This window comes from Elephas maximus, chromosome 1 (assembly GCF_024166365.1).
Source record: "Elephas maximus indicus isolate mEleMax1 chromosome 1, mEleMax1 primary haplotype, whole genome shotgun sequence".
In the NCBI taxonomy this organism is placed as follows: Eukaryota; Metazoa; Chordata; class Mammalia; order Proboscidea; family Elephantidae; genus Elephas; species Elephas maximus.
The window spans coordinates 118,129,400-118,153,605 of NC_064819.1; the positions used below are offsets into that span (position 1 = coordinate 118,129,400).

Sequence of the window (24,206 nt, forward strand, 5' to 3'; positions counted from 1 at the left end):
AGTCATCATGAGTCAGAGCTAACTTGACAGTAACAACAGTAACTTGACAGTAAAGAACAACAACATGGTAAATATAAATTTGTATATACATATATGGAAACCCTGGTGGCGTAGTGGTTAAGTGCTATGGCTACTATCCGAAAGGTCAGCAGTTGGAATCCACTAGATGCTCCTTGGAAACTCTATGGGGGCAGTTCTACTCTGACCTATAGGGTTGCTATGAGTCGGAATTGACTCGATGGCAACAGGTTTGGTTTGGTCTTTTATACATATACATCAAAAATTTAAATATTTTTATTTCTAAAATAAGCTACATGTAGCATAAAAATGAATAAACCTGTACTGCAAATCAGTCACAAATCATTATAATAATTTCTGATCTTTTGTTGATTTTTATAAGCTGTGCATGTATTTTGGATTGTATGTTGGAGGCTGGTATCTTCCTCTGTGAAGGCCATCATGTGCTGGGGTAGCTTTTTCCTGCAGCTATGACTCTCAGTGGGTTTCTAGATCCTTTTACTTCTTTTTACACTTGTCTCATGGACGGCTAGAGGAGGTAGAGCCTTCTCAGTGTTGCTAGCCCCAGAGTGCTTCACCACCCCTGGTAGGCATTAACCCTGCCCTCAGCTTTATAAATAGGCATTTCATTAAAGTCTTCTTAGTCACCCCTTCTCTGCCTTTTTTTAATTGTCATAGATATATAGGTAACAAATCATTTGCCTTTTCAACATTCTTCACATGTCAAAATTTGGTGACATTTGTTATATTTATCATGTTGTTTAGTCGTTATCATTACCCATTTCCTAATTTTCCCATCATGCTTAACAGAAGCTCAGTGTCCCCTAAGTAGTGACTTCCCCTTCCCCCCTCCCCCACACCCACCCCTGGTAGCCACTAATAAACTTTGGTCTCTATATACTTACCTATTCTAGATATTTCATATAAATGGAATCATACAATATTTGTCCCTTTGTCAGGCACCTTTTTTAAGTGGTCTTTTTCACTTCTTGCTGGAACTCTCCTTTATTCAGCTTTATATATTGATTTGTAATTCTTTATATGCATATCTTTTTCCTTACCTTGATTATGCACCTGTCAAGGGCTCAGGTGATATGATCTTGTACCCCCAGCACCATGCACAATGAGGTGAATCCTATAAGGAAGTGCACAGGATAATAAAAAAGGCATTATAAAATGTATGTTATAACCTGGGAAAGGCCAGGTCTGACAAGGGTGAAAACCTCTATTGGAATCAACTGGATGGCAACCAACAACGATAACAAAGGGTAACGGTATAAGAGTATATTGTTGAAAGGGGTTTAACCAAGGCTTCTCTTCCTTATAAATCCCTTGAGGAGTCTCCAGCTGGAAAGAGAGGGAGTAAGTGTGCAAAGGGAACTGGGAACCTCCTGAGAGGACATCTTGGAACATCTTGTTGGGCTGAGATGGCCTTACACTGAGTCAACAGAAAGGACATGATCCGTGTGCTCTGTCGGCCCCTCCCCATCTGTCCTAGTGCTTAGATAGAGTGCTGCTATAACAGAAATACCACAGGTTGGTGGCTTTAAAGAGCTGAGATGTATTTTCTCACAGTTCAGAAGCCTGGAAGTCTGAATTCAGAGTGTGACTATAAGGAGAAGTTCTTTATTTCAGCTTCTAGTACTTGGTGATCCTTGGAGTTCCTGGGCGTATAGATCCGTGTGCCTCCATCATCTTCAGATAACATGTGTCTTCCCCTGTTTCTGCATGTTTCTGTGTCTAATCTGGTCTGTTTATAACTCAGAAGTGATTAGGTTTAGGACACAGCGTACACTGATGATGTAACAAAGAAAACCCTATTCCCAATCAGGCTCACATCCACAGGTATATTGGTCAGGATTCCAACACATATTTGGCGGGGGTGGGTTATGGGGGCACGCAATTCAATCCACAACACCTCCCTTTGTACATGTTAATGCAATGTTATTTGGAAAAAGGATCTTTGCAGATGTCATCAAGTTCAGATGGGATCAATGACGGGTGTCCCCATTCAGTTACCATTGAGTAGATTCTGATTCATGGTGACTCCGTGTGTGACAGAATAGAACTGTACTCCATAGGGTTTTCAATGGTTGATTTTTCGGAAGTAGATTGCCAGGTCTTACTTCTGAGGCTTCTCTGGGTAGACGCAAACCACCAAACTTTTGGTTAGCAGCTGAGCCTATTAATCATTTGCACCACTCAGGGACTCTGGTGTCCCATAAGAAGAGGGAAATTTGGACAGACATGCACACAGAGAGATCACCAAGTGATGACAGAGGCAGAGATTGAAGTGATGTGTCTACAAGCCAAGGGATGCCAAGGATAGCTGGCAACCACCACAAGGCAGGGCGAGGCAAGGAAGAATCCTCCCCCAGGGACTTCAGAGGAAATATCGCCCTGCTGACAACTGGGTTTTGGATTACTGGCCTCCAGAACTGTGAGAGAAAATATTTCTGTTGTTTTAGGCCACCTGGTTTGTGGTAATTTATTATGGCAGCCTTAGGAAGCTAATACAAGGATAGGTATGATTTTGGATTAGAATTGCCTGTTTTTTTTTTTTTGTTTCTCTCACTAGAGTAACCTGCCATGAGAGCAGAGGCTGTATCTGGCTTGTTTGTCATGATTTTCCTAGCTCTTGGAACATTGAATGGTCCATAATAGACATAAACATTGCTTCGATGAATGAGTACAAAAAAAAATTGGTTACCTGAGGAAAATGGCTCTCTAAAGAGAAAAAAAATTGTGTGTCCTTGGTCAGAAAAGTAGCCAAATGCAAAAAGATAAAGCCATTTTTACGTAACTGATATTGTCAGATGCAAAACTTCTATTTAACTCTTTTTGCTAAGGTATGACAGCTGTTCTATGGTAATCCTTGGAAATAGACTAAAGAGTCGGCATAACTTTTTTCACTTTATTTATTTTCAGTTGCAAGAGACATTCTAGGAGGTGATGATGATTTCATATTTGAACAAAACCAAGTAGTCTGAACTGCAACTAAACCTTCACATAAACCAAAAACCAAAGACATCACTATCGAATTGATTCCAACTCACGGTGACACCATGTGTTACAGAGCAGAACTGTTCCATAGGGTTTTCTTGGCTCTAATGTCTATGGAAGCAGATCACCAGGCCTTTCTTCTGAGATAAGGCCACTGGGTGGGTTCAAACCACCAACCTTTAGGTTACTAGCTGAGCACAAACCATTTGGGCCACCCAGGGACCTAAATCTGCACAGTTGATTTCTAATTAAATGAGCATATATACTTTGGAAAAGTTTATTAGCCTCACAACAGCCACATTTAACGACTCGGAAAGCACTTCATTGCTATAAAATTTAAGATTTCTCTTGCATGTGCATGGCATTCATGCTGGATTTACTAAAACTTGAAAATCTTCCTTGCTTCTTCTAAACTTTTCTCATCTGTGGGAGGCTTCCTCTGGCTGCCAGGCTGCAGGAACTTCTTCACTGTGGGGAGGCTGCTGACTCTGGCCTTCAGGGCCTGCAATGGACAACAGCACAGCCTCAGAGTGGAGCCAAAAGACCAGACCACCATTAGCACAACCCAGGACACCTGAGACCCTCCAAGAGAAGGACCAACTGAGTCCCCTCCATTAGCACCTAAATGGGATGCAGATGCCCAGAGAGAAATGAAGATAAAAGGAAATATTGCTCAATAGCATTTTCCCCTGAAGACACCTTTGTTTAAGACTTTACTTATATCCCAGTCTTCTTTATCTTCTTCCTTACAGAGATATCTTGTATAGTCATTGTGCTTGTATAATACAAGGATGAATACTGTGTCTGTCTTCAAGTCAGAGATCACCACCAATAAAGTCTCCCAATAACAGAAATGAAGAACTAGGAAAACTGAGCAGGAATAAAGACAGAGAAAATTAAAAATGATAAACCATGGGGCCAGTTGAAACTAATTTGCCCAGTGAGAGAGATAAAGACAGGCAGTGGGTGGGAGTGGGGTGGGGGGAAAGACTTGTGCAGAGAGGTCTAAAAGGCAGAGCAGGAGCCAAGGGTAGGAAATCAGAGGGAAAGAGACCTGCTCAGGCAGATTCAGAAGTGGAAGACCTTGGATAAAGGAAATCACAGAGAAAAATGAGACCAGAGACAGCAATGGAATAGAGGGAGGGGCAGAGATGCTGAGTGGAGTCTTTCTCATGATAAAAGACAGAACTTTCTTCTTGGGTTTCCATCCACTTCCAGTTTCCTTGGCTTAGCAAGATCTTTTCATGCCTCAGAACCAGGGCCTAGAAACTAATTTTGATGGCATAAGAGAAAGGGAAGGCCTGGAAGAGGCTAGGGCTCAAATCACCAGTCCAAGGGTCCATATAGTGGATTCCCAGGAGGGAGGGGTGGGGCTTCCTCTCCTGGGGGCTGTGAAATCAATCACCTTCAGTAGAGGGAAGCTGGCAATAAGGCTGGGGTCCAGCTCTTCCACGTAGTAGATAAGTTCAACCAGGTGAATGTCAGCCCTGCTCAGCTTGTTGCCAACAAGATAGTCTTGTCCGTGGCTCTTTAACACCTGGAAAATTAGAGGACATCAGATCACGAACACCGGCAGAGTCAGGCTGGTTCTCTCCTGACTCCCTCCAGCTGGTGTTCCCCACCCCTGCTGCCTTACTGGGCAGTTGAAGAGCTTCAGACCTTTCTCCACCACCCCTGATTCAATAAGAGAGAGGAAGAAGTGGATTTCTACTGTTCTTTCCTCACTCTTCAGTTGAAGCCCAAGCTAGTGTTTTCTTTTCTCTTCCCCACATCATTGTGACATTTCACACTCCAACCCCATTACTTGCATCTTTCCCAAGTGCCAAGGACTTAGCACCTGCTGCACCATGTGTCTGTTTAGCCCACCCCCTAAATGTGTGCAGCCCTGAAACTTCAGGCTATGACTCTCCATTCTTCTCTCTCTCTTCTCTCCCTTGGGTGACATCTCTTCTTCCTGACAGCATTCTTTACCTCTGACCAGACTATTTTGGAGTCTACATTTCTCCTGTTATCTGCTTCCTCATTCCCTGGTTTATCTTTTCTTGGATATGAAACAAACCTGGGTCAACTTGAATTCAACCTCTTCCTTGCAACATTTGCTTTGATTCCTAATTTACCTGTGTCTGTAAAAACATTGGAGCCCTGGTGGTGCAGTGGTTAAGACCTTGGCTACTAACCAAAAGGTGGGCAGTTTGAATCTACCAGTCGCTCCTTGAAAATCCTATGGAGCAACTCTACTTTGTCCTATAGGGTCGCTATGAGTCGGAATCAACTCAAGAGCAAGGGTTTGGTTTTTTAGGTTTGGTAAAAAGATTGAATTATGTTATAATCTGCATGCTGGAATGTTTAGGGCAGAACTGCACTGATGTTGCATTTACTTTGAAAAGCATCAAAAAGTAATAAGTTTTGGATGGAAAGAGAGATGGAGAGATGAAGAGATATGATAAAACAAACATAATAAAATATTAATTTTAGAATCTAGGTGATAGGTATATATGCATTTATTGTATGTGCCTTTTAACTTGTCTGTATGTGTGAAATTTTTCATAATAAAATATTGAGAAAATATGTAATATTTATTTAAAATATTCCAACAATATATAGATCATAAGGAATAAAGACAAAAACACACAGGATGTCACTACCTAAAGATAAACCATTGTTAACCTGTTAACCCCATAGGCAAATATCCTTTCAGTCTACGTCTCTGTATAGAAGCATGTGTAATGATTTTATACAAAAATAAAATATCAAAAGCTAATTTGTAATATACATTTTTCACTTACGTTTTCATGGGGCCGATTGCATTTCTAACTGTAGATAGATTAATCTGTAATGCTGTATGGTTAGTTTTCTGCGAATGTGCCCTAAGCTGTCAGTATCATAAGAGCCATGACGGCCTATTCTCTTATTGCTATTAAACTTGCAGTTTTTTGTATGGGGCCTGAGACCCAAGGACTGAATTAACATTTGTTGAATGAATGAAAGAATGGTCTATAGATGGATGTTTAGATGTTAGTCCTTTTTTTTTTTTAAGCCTCCTGAATCTCTTATGCAAGAGTTCTTGGAATGCTAAAATGGCTAAGCACTAGGCTACTAACTGAAAGGTTGACGCTTCAAATTCACCCAGAGCTACCTTGCAAGAAATGCCTGACAATCTACTTCTGAAAGATCACGGCCACTGAAAACCCTGTGAATTGCAATTCTGCTCTGAAACACATGAGGTTGCTGTGAGTCCAAATCGACTCGAGGGCAACTGATTTGGTTTTTCATTTGATCTCGCATGGAGCTACTGGTGTGCATGTAGTTAATATGCTTGGCTGTTAACTGAAAGGTTGGAGGTTCAGGTCCACTCCATGGAGCCTTGGAAGAAAGGCCTTGTGATCTATTTTCAAAAAATCAGCCACTGAAAACCCAGTGGAGCACAGTTCTACTGTGACACACACAAGATTGCCATGAGCAGAACTGCCTTGATGACAACTGATTTGGGGTTCTGGCATCTCTCGTAATCATTTTTTGGTTCATGATTCTTATATAGCTTGATTTCAGAGAGTTTTAATGTTGAAATGTTCTCCTTTTACCTTCAAAGAAAAAACATCGACTAATGTATGTGCTATAGGGTCGCTATAAGTCGGAATTGACTCGACGGCAGCGGGTAATATAGGTACTGTATACTTAATGATGAAACTTATTTTCTTTAGTTTTCATGGCTTTCCTCAAAAGTGTGACAGCCATGTCCCAAATCCTTTAGATTCTTCTTGACAAATTTGTATATTTCTCTTTCTCCTCATCCAGCTATCCCTGTTTAGCTACTTCTTATCCGACATTTGAATATTTACAATATTATCCCAGTGGGCAGCAGTCTCATGTCTTCCTATACACGGTGCCAGAATATTTCTCTAATGTGTTGCTTTTATCATGTTCCACCTTGGATCAAACCCTTGGTGCTCTGCAGGGTCTAGTCCAATCTCTAGCATTGCCCGAAGCACCTGCCAACTCAAGTTCTAAATATGAAGATGGAATTCTGTGAGTCAGAGAATTCTAGATTGGGTCCTGGTAAATTGAAATTTTCTGAAATTTTACAACTTGGCTTTATAACTGATAAAATTGTTCTTCGCAGTTGATTTTTATAAAACATCTTGAGGGTCAGGATGCGACCTTAGTTTATTAAGGGAGGCTCACTGGAATGAAGGTCAGTGCCCAGTAATGGCCAGGCACTGGAATTCTGTTGTCCTCTAAACTCTTCAGACCGCAAACATCCAGCAGATTCCATTTACCTTTTCAAAGGCAGGAAAATAACGGTTTGTTGTTTTCTCTTTGATCAACGCAAGCTTGGCATCTTTTTCCCCAGGTGGTGCAACTGGCAAAAGAAGGATCATCTCACCCAAATCTGCCACACCTTCTACATACATATCAATCCTGAAAGACAAAAATGAGCAGAGTTTCAAATGCCTCCTGCCTTAGATTTTATAATTCAAAAAAGAGGCTCATTTTCACTGGGTGCTTATTTTGTGCCAGTCATAATGCTACAATTTTAATTATCTTTTCACATTTAATTTTTAAATCAATCTACTGGGGTACACATGTGTCTAAAATTTTTGTTAAACACATGACCAAATGTAGGTACAGAGAGCATGGGTGACCCATTTAAGGTCAAGGTTAAGACAGTGGTAGAATCACTGCAAGTACCAAATGATACTCTGTTTAGGGTTTTCCATCTCTGTTGTTGGTTCTGTGCACAAACTGGTGTGAGGCATATGGCTAAAGGCCTGCCACCGAAGTAATCCCAAGGGACAGGTCACAAGGTGACCTCAGTCATGTCCTCTTAACCAGGTACAATTATTTAAACAATTCCAAGCAATGCATATTCCAGGGAACATTTTCCCTTTTGTTCCAAACTGAGCTTTTTTTTTTTTTTTTAATAGTTGTAAAAAAAATATAAACAAAACATTTGCATTTCAGCATTTTTTACATGTACAATTTAGTGACATTAATTACACTTATCACTGAGTTTTTTAACTAACAGCTTATCGAAACATAATTCTCAGGCCATAAATTTCACCCTCTTAAAGGGTACAATTTAGTGTTGTTTAGCACATTCACAGAGGTCTGTAACCATCATCAGAATATTTGTGTCATTCCCAAAAGAAACATTGTTCCCTTTAGCAGTGACTCCCTATCAGACTCTCCTCCAACCCCTGGTAACCACTAACCTACGTTCTGTCTCTAGAATTTGTTTGGGGGTTTTTGTGTAAGTTTGGCTGCTTCAGGCCTGTATCCAGATACCTGAGGTAACCCCGGGCACCAAGGAATCACTGGGTTCTGGCCTCTGTTAACCATGCCAAGTCGGCTAGTCCATATAACTTAAATATCTCGTCATCATTTCATAATTTCTAGAACTTCAGAATCAGTCTCTTTGGCTCCTTCCCTTCCTCAGTCTTCTGCTCTAGACACTCAGACACTTTGTTCTTGTGTCTAGCTGTTGCTACCATGCACCTCCTAAAGCCCTGAGCTGCTAAAAAAAAAAAAAAATTTACCATCTTTCTGGCTTCCTTTTTGTCAACACTTGGAAATCTCTGTCTTGGTGCTACATGGTGGTGCACCCACTAAACCCATCCCAGGTTTTCATTCCCCCTTCTCTACAGCACTGGGGTGTGCTGGACGTCACTCAGGCTATATGCCTAAGGCCCAGCCTGCTGCTGAGTCAGGATCCCCTGCCATGGTCCCACTCAGTTCTGGGGCTTCTGCTCCTCCTGGCCTCTTCTTCTGCAGTCCCAGTATACTCTGTCCACTCAAGGTAGGACCTAAGTGGTTCCCATGTTGTTTGCTGATATCAGAACAGAGAATATACCGTACAGGGCTCTCTCCTTTATGTCCTTCCCATAGAGATTGTATTTGGTGGCAATGTAGTTGAGAATGGCTCTGGTCTGCACCAGCTTCATTCCATCAATTTCAACCATTGGCACTTGCTGGAACATCAAACTCCCCTCTTTTGAAAGAAAGAAAAGAAAAAGAATAGGTGAAATATTTTATGGATTGCACCCTTTAAGGATGAAAAAATGTTTGTTCAGGTGACAGAAGATGCAAAATAAAACCACAAATTATAACGCAATGATATGTCAACTGAAATTGCATTTGGTTTTCAGCTTCACAGTAGTCCTTCCTGTTCTTTTTGATCTCCCTTTTATTTTTAACCTGTTTTTTCATTTATCTTATTATTTCCCAACCAGGTATAAATTGATTCCTTTGTATTTTATGTGTCTAAAGTACCTTCAAGAAAAGCTGGGAGTGGCTGCAACAGTGCTGCCAGCCAGGTGGCATGTTAAATGGGAAATTCCCGAAGTAATTCTCATGGTGTTCATGACATTCTGAGAGGGATTTCTATGTAGAGGCCCCTTTCTGTGCTCCTCAAATCATACCATGGGAGTGGTATATGCAGGGCAGGTCCTGTTTTCCTAACCCCACAGATGCTGTTCCTTGCTCAGTTATCTCCCTCGCCACCCTCTCACCTGGCCTCCCAAATGCTTCTACATGGTCACATTTAACTGACTCTGCAGTATTGCTAGGATGTCACTTCACCACGACTGATAAAATAACTGAAGTCATTGCCACTCCTCTGTCTATTTATTCCTTTCACTCTAATGCATGCTTTTGTGTGTCTTTTGCTGGAGGGCAGTGTGGGATCCTGAACTGTTTGCAGCTCATTCACGGTACAGAAAAGCATGAGAAAGCAACCAGAGGGAATCACAGGGCACTGGGCATGGTTTCTGTAGCAGACTCCCAGCGTTGTAGCCCTTCTTAGCCCTGAGAGAGTTGTCAGACCTGCTCAGGGAGCCCCACTCCTTACATTTTAACCACTTTTCTCCTTCTCTACCACCCTCAGCTACCACCACACAGACACAATAAGGCATTGTCTGGTGTCTCCACCTCAGCTTAGGAGTTCTAGTAGATACCATCTCAGTGGCATTTAGAAACTTGATCTTACCATTTACTAACTTTTTCCAGTCTTCTGGAGATTCTATAAGTTTCTCTTCAAACTGGAAAGCAGAAACAGTAAAAAAAAAAAAAAAAATCCTGTTACTTCATTCAATACCATTATAGAGCTTTCAAACTTGAAAGGCTAGTACATAATATGGAGAAGGTAAGATTTCTGAGTTTGGCAGGAGGAGTCTGGTCTTGGCCATTTGGAATACTTAGATAAAACTCATCAAGGAAGGGGCATGGGTCACAGCCACTGGCTGTTCATTCCTTAAAGTCTCCTTCACCTCCATCCTATCCCCAGAAATTAGGTAAAGATTTGGAGGAAAATGTCATTGGAGGGAGGAGACTTGGGAGATTGCTGTAATTCTGGAGTTGTAACATCTTGGGAGAGCCTGTTTGTCCACGTCAGATCAGGTTAGGACATTGTGTGCCCCCCAGCATAGGGTATGCCATTGAGCTAGGGCCATTTAAGATTCTGCCACCAATTGGCCTTTGCCATAATTTATATCATCCTATTCCACAGGAGTGGTGCAATGATTAAAGCACTCGGCTGCTAACCAGAAGGTTGGCTATTTGAACCCACCAGCTGCTCCCCAGGAGAAAGGCAAGGCAGTCTGCTTCTATAAAGATTTACAGCCTTGGAAGCCCTATGGGGCAGTTCTGCCATGTCCTGTAATCAGAATCACTCGACAGCATCAGGTTTGGTTTGGTTTGGTATTCCCCAGGAGCTTCGTCCATGGCAAAATGGGTCCTGGTTGTTGCAGAGCTCCTGTTCTTGCAACTCAGTATCTCCTCTTCTTGAAAATTTGGGACACTCTAAGGCAGAATTGCCAATCTAAGGAGAAAAACTAGAGTCCCTGGGCTAGTTCCAGCCCCTCTCCGCCAAATAACTTTGGTTTCTGATTTGACTTCCTGGGTTCGTATCTGAGCTTTTTCACTTTGTGACCTTCAGTGCATTACTGAACCTCTGTGTGCCTCAGTGTTCTTACCTGAGTGTGATTATGGGTGTCATTATGGTACTTATGCTATAGGTTTAATGACTTAGGCATGCAAAGCACTTAGAACCGTATCAAGTGCACATTAAGTGCTTAGTAAATGTAAGTTGTCATTAGGGTTTCAACGGGTGGCTGCTGTTTCATCCTACAGATTCACATCCTTTTTTTTTTTTTTTTTTTAAGCAATCCACACTGGTGAATATGTAAGTTCTTCCTGGCCTATTTCCAGTAAGTTAAACACAGGTGTACATTAGACCTTCTAACACATGTTCCATTGGTTCCATGGCAGCCAAGTAGTTGGGCTCTTTCAGGCGGGTCAGAGCTCTGAATGGTTATACCCCTTTAATACAAATACAAAAATTATTACTTAATGATGTACTTTTTTTTAACAGGTAGAATCCAAAAGTCCAAGGACAGACTTATCAAGAACGTCGATTTAATGTCAGTCTGATTTGTTCCAGTCTTGGTTCTGTGACATAATAGCTCTGTGAGCTGGAATGCAGTCACTTAGTATCTCCAAGCCTTAGTTTCCTCATTGATAAAATGGGGTTGACCATTCCTTCCATGAAATATTGTCATGTTTTTAAACTATGTGGCGCAAGACATGGCCCAGAGTAAAACAAGTAGTGGTTTTGTACCATCAATTCCGACTCACAGCAAACCCAAGTGACAGAGTAGGATTACCCCACAGGATTTTCTTGGCTATAATCTTTACGGAAGCAGGTCACCACGTCTTTCTCCCGTGGAACCACTGAATGGGTCTGAACCGCCAACCTTTCAGTTAGCAAGGTTCATGGTTGTGAAAAGGTTGGGAATTGTGGGATTTGTAATTTCTCAGTGAAATAGCATTTATTGTGGATCTAGACAATCCCACAGGGCCAGATTATAACAGATGGTGTGTGCAAACAATTTATAAGGTGTCCAGTTCAAGGCAAACATATAAGATGGCGGGTGGTCATCACAGGAGGGTAGTGAGGTGGGGATGGGGTGGTGAGTGTGATGTTGCTTATGAGGCAGGTAGAGTAGATTGGGATATGATGATCACCCTTTGGGCACAGAGAACCCTGGAGCCCTGAGCAGGGTCTCTGAACAGCCCTCGCCCCACCACCCCTCTTCAGTCAAGCTGGGTAGACAAGAGGAAGCCTGGATGCTCTCAGCTTTGCCCCCTACTCCGTTCTGCTGTGAGGAGCTCATCTTGCCTGGGGGCTCTGAACACAGACATCTTCTGAACCACAGAGCTGAGGCCTGGACTTTGCTAATACAGGTTATTCATTTATAGAGAGAGGACAACCTGGGATCACAATATTTAGATTTTTGGTTTGCTTTTTTCTTCATAACACTGAGAAAGGATTAGACTAAAGTCTAGTACAGTCATGAGTGGAGTAAGTCATGAAGTCATCAATAAAGTATAATCCCGAGGCTTAGATAAACACGTTCCTTTATGAGGCTGGAGGGAGGGGACTAGCAATTCGCTTCCCAGGACACCAGCTCATAAAAACCCCCCTTTCCTTGTGCCACCTGCGGGGCAAGATCTTCTGAGTTCGTCTATGACTCGCTCCCCAGCTCCCCAGGGAAACAAAGGTTCCCTCCCTCAGTTGCTGGGTCCCCTTGATCTGGACTGAGAAAGTGTTTTTTTCAGTGACTCCTCTAGAGGGCAGCACCCAGCAGGGTCACACAGAAACCTAGCAGTATTTCCAATTGGAATCCTAGGAAGTCTGGCATTTTAACACTGTAAAAAGCCCAGGTGTCCTCCCAGATGTTCTCACTCCTTATCTTAATTATCTATATACTTGTCTGCATTCTTACTATATGTCGGCCATCTGAGGGGAGGGACCATGTCTGTCTGGTTCATCAGTGTATCCCGAGGACTTGGCACAGATCCTGGCACTTAATATGTGCTTGCCAAGATAATTGCTGAATGAATGCATTGAATCTTTCACAGGCAGTGCAACCCACTCACTCTCTCCACCTCCCCCACATTCGTGGTTTGTATTTTAAGTTTAATTACACTCATTTTCTTATGTTATGTATTTTTTATTATGGAGACTTTTAGCATAAATAAAAATAGAAAGAGTATAATGATCTCCTCCTTGTACCCATAACCCAGCTTCAGTAATTATCAACTCAAGTCAGTCATTTCATCTATACCCCTGTTGCTCTCTCCATATGGTAATAACTTGGTGCAAATCTTTCATTCTTAAATACTTCAATATGTGTCTCTAAAACATAAAAAACATCTTCAAAATAACCAGAAAACATTATCACAGCTAAAAAATTAACAATAATTCTTTAGTATCATCCGTGTTCATGTTTCCAATTGTTGCATAAATGTCATAAACTATTTTTTCCAGTTTGTTTAAATTCAAATCCAAATAAGGGCCACCAATTGGGATTAGCTGGTGATTCAGTTTCTTTTAATTGTTTCTGTGCTCTGTGATGGGCAGAAATTATTAAAAATTATTTAGCCAAATCTGTCTCTGTCTTAATAACTGGTGATTTCATGTTTAAAAATCAAATATATTAAGGAATAATTTACATAAAAGACTCATTTTAAGTGAGCCGGCCCCATGAGGTTTCACAAATGTAAACACCCATTTAACTCTATCACAACAATACGTATAGAACATTCCTGTCATCCTGATAAGTTCTCTCATGCATCTTTGTAGTCAATCCTCCGTACCCACTCTCAGGCAACCACAAATAGGCTTTCCATCATTCTGTGTTTCCCTTTTGTAGAATTTATAAATGGAGTTTTAAAGTGGAATAATATGCTGTATGCTCTTTTGTGTCTGGCCTCTTTCAGTCAACCTAATTTTGAGACCCATCCATTAGTGCATGTATCAGCAGCTCATTCAGCAATGTACTCTTTACATTGCTGAGCAATATTTCATTAAAGATTTTCTATATACTAGATCATGTACTCTGCAAATAGAGATAGTTTTATTTCTTCCTTTCCAAACTGAGTGCCTTTTATTTGTTTTTCTTGCCTAATTGCTCTGGCTAGTATGCCTAAGATAATTTGAATAGAAGTGGTGAGAGAGGACATCCTTGTCTTGTTCTTGATCTCTAGGGGAAAAAGCCTACCTTTTACTAGCAAGGATTATGCTGTCCCCCGCCTCCATAGCTGTCGAGTCGATTCCGACTCATAGTGACCCTATAGGACAGGAGCACCTGGTGGATCTGAACTGCTGACTTTTTGGTTAGCAGCCATAACTCTTAACCACTATGTCACCAGGGTTTCCGAGTATGATGATAAAATAGCTGGAGGGAAATGGAGAGGGGGTGTCGTAGATGACCTTTAGTAGGTTGAAGTTCCTTTCTATTCCAAGCTTACTGAGAGTTTTTATGGTGAAAAGGTGTTGGATTTTGTCAAATGATTTTCCTGCATCTATTGAGATGATCATGTGCTTTTTGTCTCTTATACAATTAATATAGCGTGTACATTGATTGCTTTTCCAATGTTAAATGGACTTTGCATGTGATTTTTTTTTCATATTTTTATTTAAGGCAAAACTCATCTAATATGGAAGTCTCCTGGCTTATGTGAGAAAAACACTTTGATACAGACAATTTTAGATATGACTTACCATGACCTAACTCAGAACCTACCTCAACTCCAGCTGCAGCCAAGAGCCACCGGGTAGATTCCATTCTGCCTCGTCCATTGAAGTAATGAAGCATGGGCTTCCCGCCATGATAGCAGAGCTCCTGCTTTTCTCTAAACCTGATTGAATGAATCAGACGACAGAAGCAGAAATGTACTTTATGATGTACGTTTGAACAGGATCAATGGTATAGAAGGGTAGAGTATCTGGCTTCTCTGTAGTAGGTTGGAGGGGTCCTATGAAGGTTTTCCTTGGCCTCAAATCTCTAATATCCGTGGCCAGCGTTGTGAAATGGCATCAAACCAGTCTCATGTCTCCATTGGTTAAAATGTGACCATTCTTGGGAGGCTAACAGATGAGCCTGTAGTAAGAACGCATGTGTGGACATTAGCAGGAGGGGAAAGATTAAACCCAGCAACCCAGTGCCGTCGGGTCGATTCCGACTCATAGCGACCCTATAGGACAGAAAGATTAAAAAAACAGAAAGATTAGAGAAGGGATATTGAAAACCTCCTCATGTTCCCTGCCCACTGTTTTCAATACATTATACCTTAATTCTCATGGCTGCCTCATGAACCAGTAATGAAAATGAGGCTCAGAGAGGTTAAATGGGAGGTCTACAGCCACACACCAGTTCTCAATGGACATGGAAATTCACACCCAGGACTTAAGAGGGCAGGCCTGGATCCTACACAGGGGAAGACCCTGGGAGTCTTTAAGGTGGCCTTGAAACCAGAGGTCATCACTGAGCAGGAGGAGAAGGAGGGAGCAAAGTCACTCTCTAGCTCTTCGGCTGTTACGTTGCATTTGAGCAAAAGTAGAAATTAAGACTCAAACTTGCTTGACTTTAGCTCAAAAGATCCAAATTCTTTCCACACACAGAGGAGGACATTAATTCATTGCTTCATTTGGAATTCTATATTCTACCTCCACTGAGTGTGTTTTATTTAATTTTACCGTTTAGAAAAAGGGGTGTTACTGCATTAACTTTATAGTGTTTGGAAAGGAACTAACATTTATTCAATGTCTACCACACACTGGGCATGCTCACAAATTTATTTAGTCTTACAAAATCACCCAAGGTGGATTTGGTAATTATTCTCATTTTACATTTTGTGTGCAGATTTTTGTATAGATATAAGTTGGGGATACTGAGGTTTCTAGAGAGTAAGTAACTTGCCCAAAGAAAGTGGTTGGCTGGGATTCAAATCCACTTCTATTCAAAACCAGTCTAAAAAGCTTTACTTTCTGTACTGGTGGTTTTCAAAATACACATGGCGACGCTTTAATGGATTATAAAATTACTAAATTTATTGCTAAAGTCCATAGTTTACATTTAGGTTTATTCTTTGTGTTGCACAGCCCTATGTTTTAACAAATTGTTATTGACATGTGTTCACCATTATAGTATCATACAGAAGTCCCACTGCCCTAAAAATGCCCTGTGTGTTACGTATTAATCTCTCCTCCCTTCCCCTAACCTTGTGGCAACCACTCAGCTTTTCACTGTCTCTGTACTTTTTCTTTTTCCAAAATGTCACATAGGTGGAATCATACGACATGTAACTTTTTTGCACAGGCTTCTTTGACTTGTTGTTGTGTGCCCTCAAGCTAGCAGTATGAATTTAAGGTTCTTCCATGTCTTTTCATGGCTTGATGGCTCATTTCTTTTTATCACTGAATAAACACTCCATTGTATCAATGTACCACAGTTTGTTTATCCATTCAACTACTGAAGGACATCCTGGTTGCTTCCAATTTTGGGCAATTATGAATAAAGCTGCTATACACATTTGTATGCAGGTTTTTGTATAGACGTAAGTTTTCAACTCATTTGGGTAAATACCTAGAAGCACAATTGTGGAATCATATAGTAAGCCCATGTTTAACTTGGTAAGAAACTGCCAGATTGTCTTCCAAAGTGACTGTACCATTCTGCATTCCCACCCACAGTGAATGAGTTCCTGTTGTTCCATGTCCTCTCCAGCATTTGGTGTTGTCAGTGTTTTGGATTTTAGCCATTCTAATAGATGGGTGGTGATACCTCATCGTTGTTGTTGTTGTGTTTCGTAATTTATTTGGGGTGTTGTTCTTGAGAATGTACACAGCAGGATATATGCCAATTCTACAATTTCTATATGTACAAGTCAGTGAATTGGAAATCTACTAATTTTAAAATTGAAATAAAAAGAATAGAAAATATCAGCATGCATTACATATAGAACAGGTAACTATTGATTCATGAGGTTTCAGATTCAGTTACATACATGGTGTATACATGAATATATGGGGTGTGCATGCTTATTTGGTCATTTTTTTATAAAGGGTAAGAGATACATTGACTGGGTCCAGTCAAGGAAGTTTGAAAGCCCTTGCTTTATCCCAGGTTGCTTGGAAGGTAAGAGCATAACAGGGACCCAGAGAAGGCAACTCAATGACTTCAGCAAAGAATTTAACGAGTTCGACCACGGGTGTGAATAGAAACACACAGGATTAATAAAAGCAGGAGTCCCAGGGCCAGGATTTAGGAGGACCAGTTATATTCTTCTCTCCAAACCGCAAGCTCTGTTTAGAAAACATTAAGATGATTCTTTGAAAGTATTGCTGTTGTGGAAGTTTGGACAAAATACATTTATCTTTACCCAATGGATATATCTCTGAAAAAGTAAGTGTAACGTGAATTTTAGACATCAAAATGTTTCAAATATCCATAATTTAAAATGTGGAACTCAATATTCTTACCTTTTAGGAAGTAAAGAATCTTTTGAGAATATACTTAACTCATCTGCCTTGCCATTGGGGATTTTGTGTATTATACTTTCTTATCATGGGAGATAGAGATGCTATGATTCAGCAGAATTTAAAAGGAGATTAAAACTTTACTAACTTGTTAAGAGTGTTTAATTGCTGTGGACTAGAGTTCACAGAGCTAAATGATACACATCCTCACATTAATCCCACTTAAGTGACAGAGATCATGTTACAAAGGGAAATGGGTATTTATCTTACATAATATATCATTTCATGATAACACGCTCTCTCTTTTAAGCCAAGTTCATGTTCAGAACATTAAGCTTCCAAAGGCCTGATCAAGATTGGGGCATCATAATACCTTGCCTCAATCACAGAAACTGAGAACTAGAGAGATTGAGTGATTTGCTGGAGGTCACAGACATGTGTTCCTTATTCCTACTCAATATCTACTATTTCTACCCTCTACAACCACCCTGTGAAATAGTTTCTAACATCCCATTTTAAAACTGAGGAAACTGAATTTTAGAGGGATAAACACCTCGCCCACGCTCATAGTTCATGAGTATCCAGTCAAGTCTGGTCAAGTCGAAATCAGTCATCTGACCGCAAGACCAGGGAGTTTTTGCTCACCATCTCTGTGTTTCTCTGAGAACCTTGTGTATTTTCCCAGTCAGAGTCCACTAGCCAGTTAAAGGCTAGACAGGCAGGGAGAGAGAGGAACATCTAATTCATGAGCTTCTGTCTGTTAGCAGTTTTTAGGGGCTTGATTGGAAGAGAAAATTCATAATAGCCAGCCTTGCCTTACCTTGGCATCCTAAAAACTATTAATAAATTCAGTACTAGCCAAAAATAAAAACCCAAACCCAGTGCCATTGAGTCGATTCCAACTCGTGGTGACCCCATGTGTTGCAGAGTAGAACTGAGCTCCACAGGGTTTTCTTGGCTGTAATCTTTATGGAACGGAAGAGCCTGGATAGAGCAAGTGGTTTGCTAATGCAAAGGCTGGCTGTTTGAACCCACCCAGTGGCTCTGTGGAAGTAAGGTCTGGCAAACTGCTTCTGTAAAGGTTACAGCCAAAAAAAAATCTATGGAGCAGTTCTACTCTGTAACGCACGGGGGTGCCATGAGTTGGGGGTGGACTTGACAGCAGCTAACAACAACAACAAGTCTTTATGGAAGCAGATCACCAGGCCTTTCTTTCAAGGTGCCGTTGGGTGGGCTCGAACCACCCACCTTTAGGTTAGTTGTTGAGCACAAACCTTTTGCACCACCCAGAGACCTAAACTGAGTACTTGAATAACTATATTTTAACTTAATAAGAAAGCGGGCTACAGATTTACTGAACCATTTGTGACTAGAGGACTCCCTCAGACTATCGTTCTGAGACAGACGTCACACCTTAAACTGAAATTATCCCTTGAGGTCACCTGTTAGCTAAATAACGGATTGGATCATAAAATAAAGACTATCACCCATGAGTAATGAGTTTCTTTAAAAAAACAAAATCAACAACGGGAGACAAAACGGTAAAAAATTAAAGTGAAAATGAGAAGGTAAAGGGACAGGAAAGCTAGAGTACTGGAAATGGTGCAACCAGAATGGAATGAATCAGAATGATGACATATTGTGAAAATGTAACCAAGATCACTGAGTAATTAGTTTAAATAGGAACCTAATTTGCTGTGTGAACTCTCACCTTAAACACAATAAAATACTAAAAAAAAAAAAAGAAAGTGGGCTTGTTTTTAAAAGAATAAATCTTATGATCAATCCACTAACAAATTAAAGGAGCTATGTCTCTGGATTGGTCCTAATTGCAGTGTTTCTCAGCACAGAGAAGGGAAACCCAGAGCAAACAGTGCAGGCTCAGATCTCAAGTCTTTCCTTTAGGAGGAGCGTAAGTTCAGGCAGGTTGTTCAATTTCTGTGGCTCAGTTTCCTCTTCTAAAAATGGTGAATCTACTTTTGAGGGCTATTGAGAAAAATAAATGAAATAATGTGCGTAAAATGCATAAGAGGCACTCAGCAAACGGGAATTTCTGCCTGCCCCCAGTTCTTGGAAGGCAGGTGAGTCTCAGAGTGGCAGAAGTGTTCTCTTGTTCTCAGGTCTATCCACTCTGTATTCACAGAGCACCTGTAGCACATAAGATATACATAGGTAGATAGATAGCAGGTCAATAGGTCTGTGGGTCGGTAGATAGATAGATAGACTTGGCGCCTGCTCCATGCACCCAGCGTGCCTTCTTCCCAGGTCAGGCCCTGGCTGCCACTTGCCCTGTTCCAGGCACTCTGGAAGCACTCCTGTTCACAGGTGTCCAACCATGTGACTGAGCCCCCTACTCCTCTCTCCATTGATTCAAGTACAAGGCTCAAGGCCTCAAAAATAAAAACCAAACGAAATCCGTTGCTGTCAAGGCGATTCTGACTCATAGTGACCCTATAGGGCAGAGTAGAACTGCTGTGTAGGGTTTCCAAGGAGCCCCTGGTGGATTCCAACTGCCACCTTTTTGGTTCGCAGCCATAGCTCTTGACCACCTCACCACCAGGGTTTCCCAAGGTCTCAAGGAGGCTAATTTTCAACACTTGATGAAAACCATCACTTCTCTCCAACATCTGCTTCCTTACCTGAGAATGCAGACATTTTACTGATCTTTCCTTGACACTTGTTTCTGGTTTACACTCAAATGTATTTCCTTCTTTTAAAAAGTTTCACTCAAACTTCCTCAGCTCACGCTGAGTAGTTTTCATGTATCAGCAATGATGATGGCTTGTGGGATCAGACATGAATCTGGTTTGGCTTCTGCCCTAAAGAGGCTTGAATCGAGTCTGAAAAACAGGCTTGGAGACAACTAACAGCAGAATGGGTCCAGCAGCGGCATCACTTTAACTGGGTCCCTAGAATTCTAAGCCAAGAATCATGATTCTCTTAACAGAGCAAGTCAGAACCCAGTGGAGAAGGCTGCCGGGCTAAGAAAAGTATGGGTCCTGCCCCTTTGGCCCAGGTCAGATCCTAGCTTCCAGGGCAGCATCAGGACCTCCAGGCTCAGTGACTTTTCCACTTCTTTAATATCTGACCTTCTACCCTTCAAATTAGGATTACACAGGACAGCCCCCCTTAACAAAGAATTACCCAGCCCAAAATGTCTATACTGCCAAGGTTGCAAAACCCTGCTCTAGACCAGCCTCTCGGTTTGCAGTGTGTTGAATGAACCCCGGAAACAGAATGAGATTTGCCAGCTAGCTAATTCGTGGCAAAGGCTGAATTAGAATCTAGCTCTTCTGACATTCAGACTAATTTATTCCTAGTATAGTGTTAAAAACATTCAGACTTTGACAATGAAAGAGACCAGTTATTTATTAAGAGAAAGTATGAGAGAGAAAGAGAGAGACATTTGCCACCTGGCAGTCAGCTCCAGGGAAACTGCTTTGAGGTTTTTTGCTTATATGCCATTTATAATCTCATGATAAAAGAAAGTGAGTGAAGTCCTTGGGAAACAAGGAGTGGGGCATTCCTGAGGAATTAATAAGGTTGGTTTGCAGAGATATATTTAAAAAGATACCCAGAGGTCTTGGAGCATTGTCCAGGCTTCTGGGGAGTTTTTTAATTTTAGCAATAAATTAAAAAAAAAAAATTGCCGTGGAGTTGATTTAATTCATAGTGACTCTGTAGTTCAGAGTAGAACTGCCCCACAAGGTTTCCAAGGAGTGGCTAGTGGATTCGAACTGCAGACCTTTTGGTTAGCGGCTGAGCTCTTAACCATGTGCCACCAGGGCTCCATTTTTTTTTTCTTACACTAGTAAATCTTAATTTTGAATTTTCATACCGTACACAGTATTACATAGTTATTTATGTACACATCTGTGTCTCCGTTAAATTGTGAGCTCTCAGAGGGCAGAGAGGTGCCATGCTATTTTTTAAAACAGTGCACTGCACATAGCAGATATTATGTGATGGCTTGATAAAATCAAATAGTCCTCCTAGGTATAATCAGAGTCAGATATTTTTCTACAGTTTCCTCCTTTGAGCTTGCTTTATGAGAATGAATACCATAGAAAAATTAAATAATAACGTGGAACTGGGGTGCTAAGTCAACAAATCCTGACGGTCATACCCAATCTTCTAGTATTAAAACAAAGCAGTGGGACTGTGCCACTGAGTAAACATAAAAGGACTAAGCAAGAGAAATTTGAAAAGAGCAGGGCAGCCCAGGGAAAGGATTAGGAAATACAGGCTGAACTGGAAATATGACAATTCAAGTGAGGGGCATTATTGCTCATTTTTTTTCAAGTTGCAAATCCAGGGTCTCGCATACAAAAGTTCTATATATTTAGATTCGCTTGCAATTTCCACACAGTTCTTCACCAGAAACCGTGCCTACCTTTTGGAGCATAACAACCTTAAGAAAGTATTGCAAAGTCAATGGTGTCAAGACCCAGCATCAAATCACAGAGCATCTCTTCTAAAGGAAAGAGCTAATATGTGTGGATTCTACTACCGAGGTGTAAATTCGGACTGTGCTTGGTGGCATTGGTAGATCCTTTCTCAACAAACGTGGAGGTGTGAGAGGCAACCGAGGCATGGAGCCAGTGGGATTTCTGTCCTTCTCACTGGTCAGGTGGGGACCCTAGTCTGCCATTCTGCCGAATTTAAATTCATGACAATTGTGTGCTGACTCTTGTCAACATCAAGTCAATTCTATTGCAAAAGTCACTTTAGCATAAACTCCTACACTCCCCTCTGGCACCGGACACATTCTCACATCCTCTAAAATGTTGCCATTCTTTTTTCTCTCATGTCATGAATTCTTCTCAGACCATTGCATTCTTGTGCCCTAGTTTTCTAAATTCTCCATTTTTGCATCTCTCCAAGGATCTATCAGCAACTGAATAAAAAACTCTGAAACTCTTAAACACACCAAGAAGTCCCAGTGGGACTATAAAAGAAGACTTTTCCATTTTCTAAGGACACATTTTGAAGTCTTTTTCTAGCCATCTAGATGTGAGGCAATGTATAAGATTCATAAGATCAGCACTAACCTTATTAAATCTGGCTTCCACTGGACTCAGCAACTCAGTGCCAACACCACTTGTGTGTGTAAGCTGTTTTTATACTTGAGTATCTGCTTCCTTCCCAAATGTGTGACAGTTCAGTTAGCCACTCCCTTGTCTTTTCTGCAGCCACCAGATTCCATTCCAGATTAGGAAAATGACAAGTCATCCTCTAATCACAGAACGACTGGTTAAATGTTTCACTTCAAGGTTAGCAGTAAGAAGTTTAAACAAAGAATTTCAGGTTTATTTGACTCTCTCTGCAAGTCAGCGAGGACTGGCTTTTTGGTGAAAGTTAGTGTGGGGGTTTTCATGAATTGGATGCAAGGATGCAAAGTGCTACTGAGATGGGGAGATGATGTGATGAAAAGGCAACGGGATGGCACCCTGGGGTCTTTTTTATATCAGATTGCCAGATAAAATACAGGATAACTTGAGAATGTGAAGTTTTGACAAATAATCGATAATTTTCTAAGTATATCCCAGGTATCGTACAGGATATACTTATACTTAAAAACAATTATTCATTGTTCATGTGAAATCCACGTTTAACTGGGTGTCCTGCATTTTACACTAAATCCGGCTACTGTATTGGCGTAAATTCTCCCCTCTGCTGGACTCAAGCCAGCTGCCTCACCTTTGCACATATTGTTCATTCTCTTGGAACATTCTATCTTCACCTGCCCCTGAACTTTCCCTCTGATGACTTTTATGACATTCTTTTGACACTGTGTGTTTAATATCTGCTTCTGCTATTGCTATAGGTCAATAGGTCTGTAGGTTGGTAGATAGATGGACCTGGCGCCTGCTCCATGCACGCAGTGTGCCTTCTTCCCAGGCCAGGCCCTGGCTGCCACTTGCCCTGTTCCAGGCACTCTGGAAGCACTCCTGTTCACAGGTGTCCAACCATGTGACTGAGCCCCCTACTCCTCTCTCCATTGATTCAAGTACAAGGCTCAAGGCCTCAAAAATAAAAACCAAACGAAATCCGTTGCTGTCAAGGCGATTCTGACTCATAGTGACCCTATAGGGCAGAGTAGAACTGCTGTGTAGGGTTTCCAAGGAGCCCCTGGTGGATTCCAGCTGTCACCTTTTTGGTTCGCAGCCATAGCTCTTGACCACCTCACCACCAGGGTTTCCCAAGGTCTCAAGGAGGCTAATTTTCAACACTTGATGAAAACCATCACTTCTCTCCAACATCTGCTTCCTTACCTGAGAATGCAGACATTTTACTGATCTTTCCTTGACACTTGTTTCTGGTTTACACTCAAATGCATTTCCTTCTTTTAAAAAGTTTCACTCAAACTTCCTCAGCTCACGCTGAGTAGTTTTCATGTATCAGCAATGATGATGGCTTGTGGGATCAGACATGAATCTGGTTTGGCTTCTGCCCTAAAGAGGCTTGAATCGAGTCTGAAAAACAGGCTTGGAGACAACTAACAGCAGAATGGGTCCAGCAGCGGCATCACTTTAACTGGGTCCCTAGAGTTCTAAGCCAAGAATCATGATTCTCTTAACAGAGCAAGTCAGAACCCAGTGGAGAAGGCTGCCGGGCTAAGAAAAGTATGGGTCCTGCCCCTTTGGCCCAGGTCAGATCCTAGCTTCCAGGGCAGCATCAGGACCTCCAGGCTCAGTGACTTTTCCACCCCTTTGATATCTGACCTTCTACCGTTCAAATTAGGATTACACAGGACAGCCCCCCTTAACAAAGAATTACCCAGCCCAAAATGTCTATACTGCCAAGGTTGTGAAACCCTGCTCTAGACCAGCCTCTCGGTTTGCAGTGAGTTGAAGGAACCCCG

The 24,206-nt window shown here is 41.4% G+C and overlaps 1 protein-coding gene across 2 annotated transcripts in view; it reads right to left on the reverse strand.

Moving 5' to 3' along the window:
• Window positions 1-3,400: 3,400 nt before the first annotated feature.
• The window catches only part of LOC126082021 (glutathione S-transferase A1), a 231,545-nt gene continuing 210,739 nt past the window's right edge, over window positions 3,401-24,206 (reverse strand). Inside the window, exons 1-5 of one of the 2 annotated variants that reach the window (XM_049894324.1) lie at window positions 14,607-14,686; window positions 8,878-9,010; window positions 7,299-7,440; window positions 4,427-4,558; window positions 3,401-3,523 (exon numbers count right to left, since the gene is read on the reverse strand). In XM_049894324.1, coding sequence (XP_049750281.1) covers window positions 3,401-3,523; window positions 4,427-4,558; window positions 7,299-7,440; window positions 8,878-8,999 — 519 coding nt within the window. In that variant the 5' untranslated portion in view covers window positions 9,000-9,010; window positions 14,607-14,686. Of the gene's footprint in view, window positions 3,524-4,426; window positions 4,559-7,298; window positions 7,441-8,877; window positions 9,011-14,606; window positions 14,687-24,206 lie in introns of those variants that run through there. The other variant, XM_049894334.1, reaches the window with a different exon arrangement.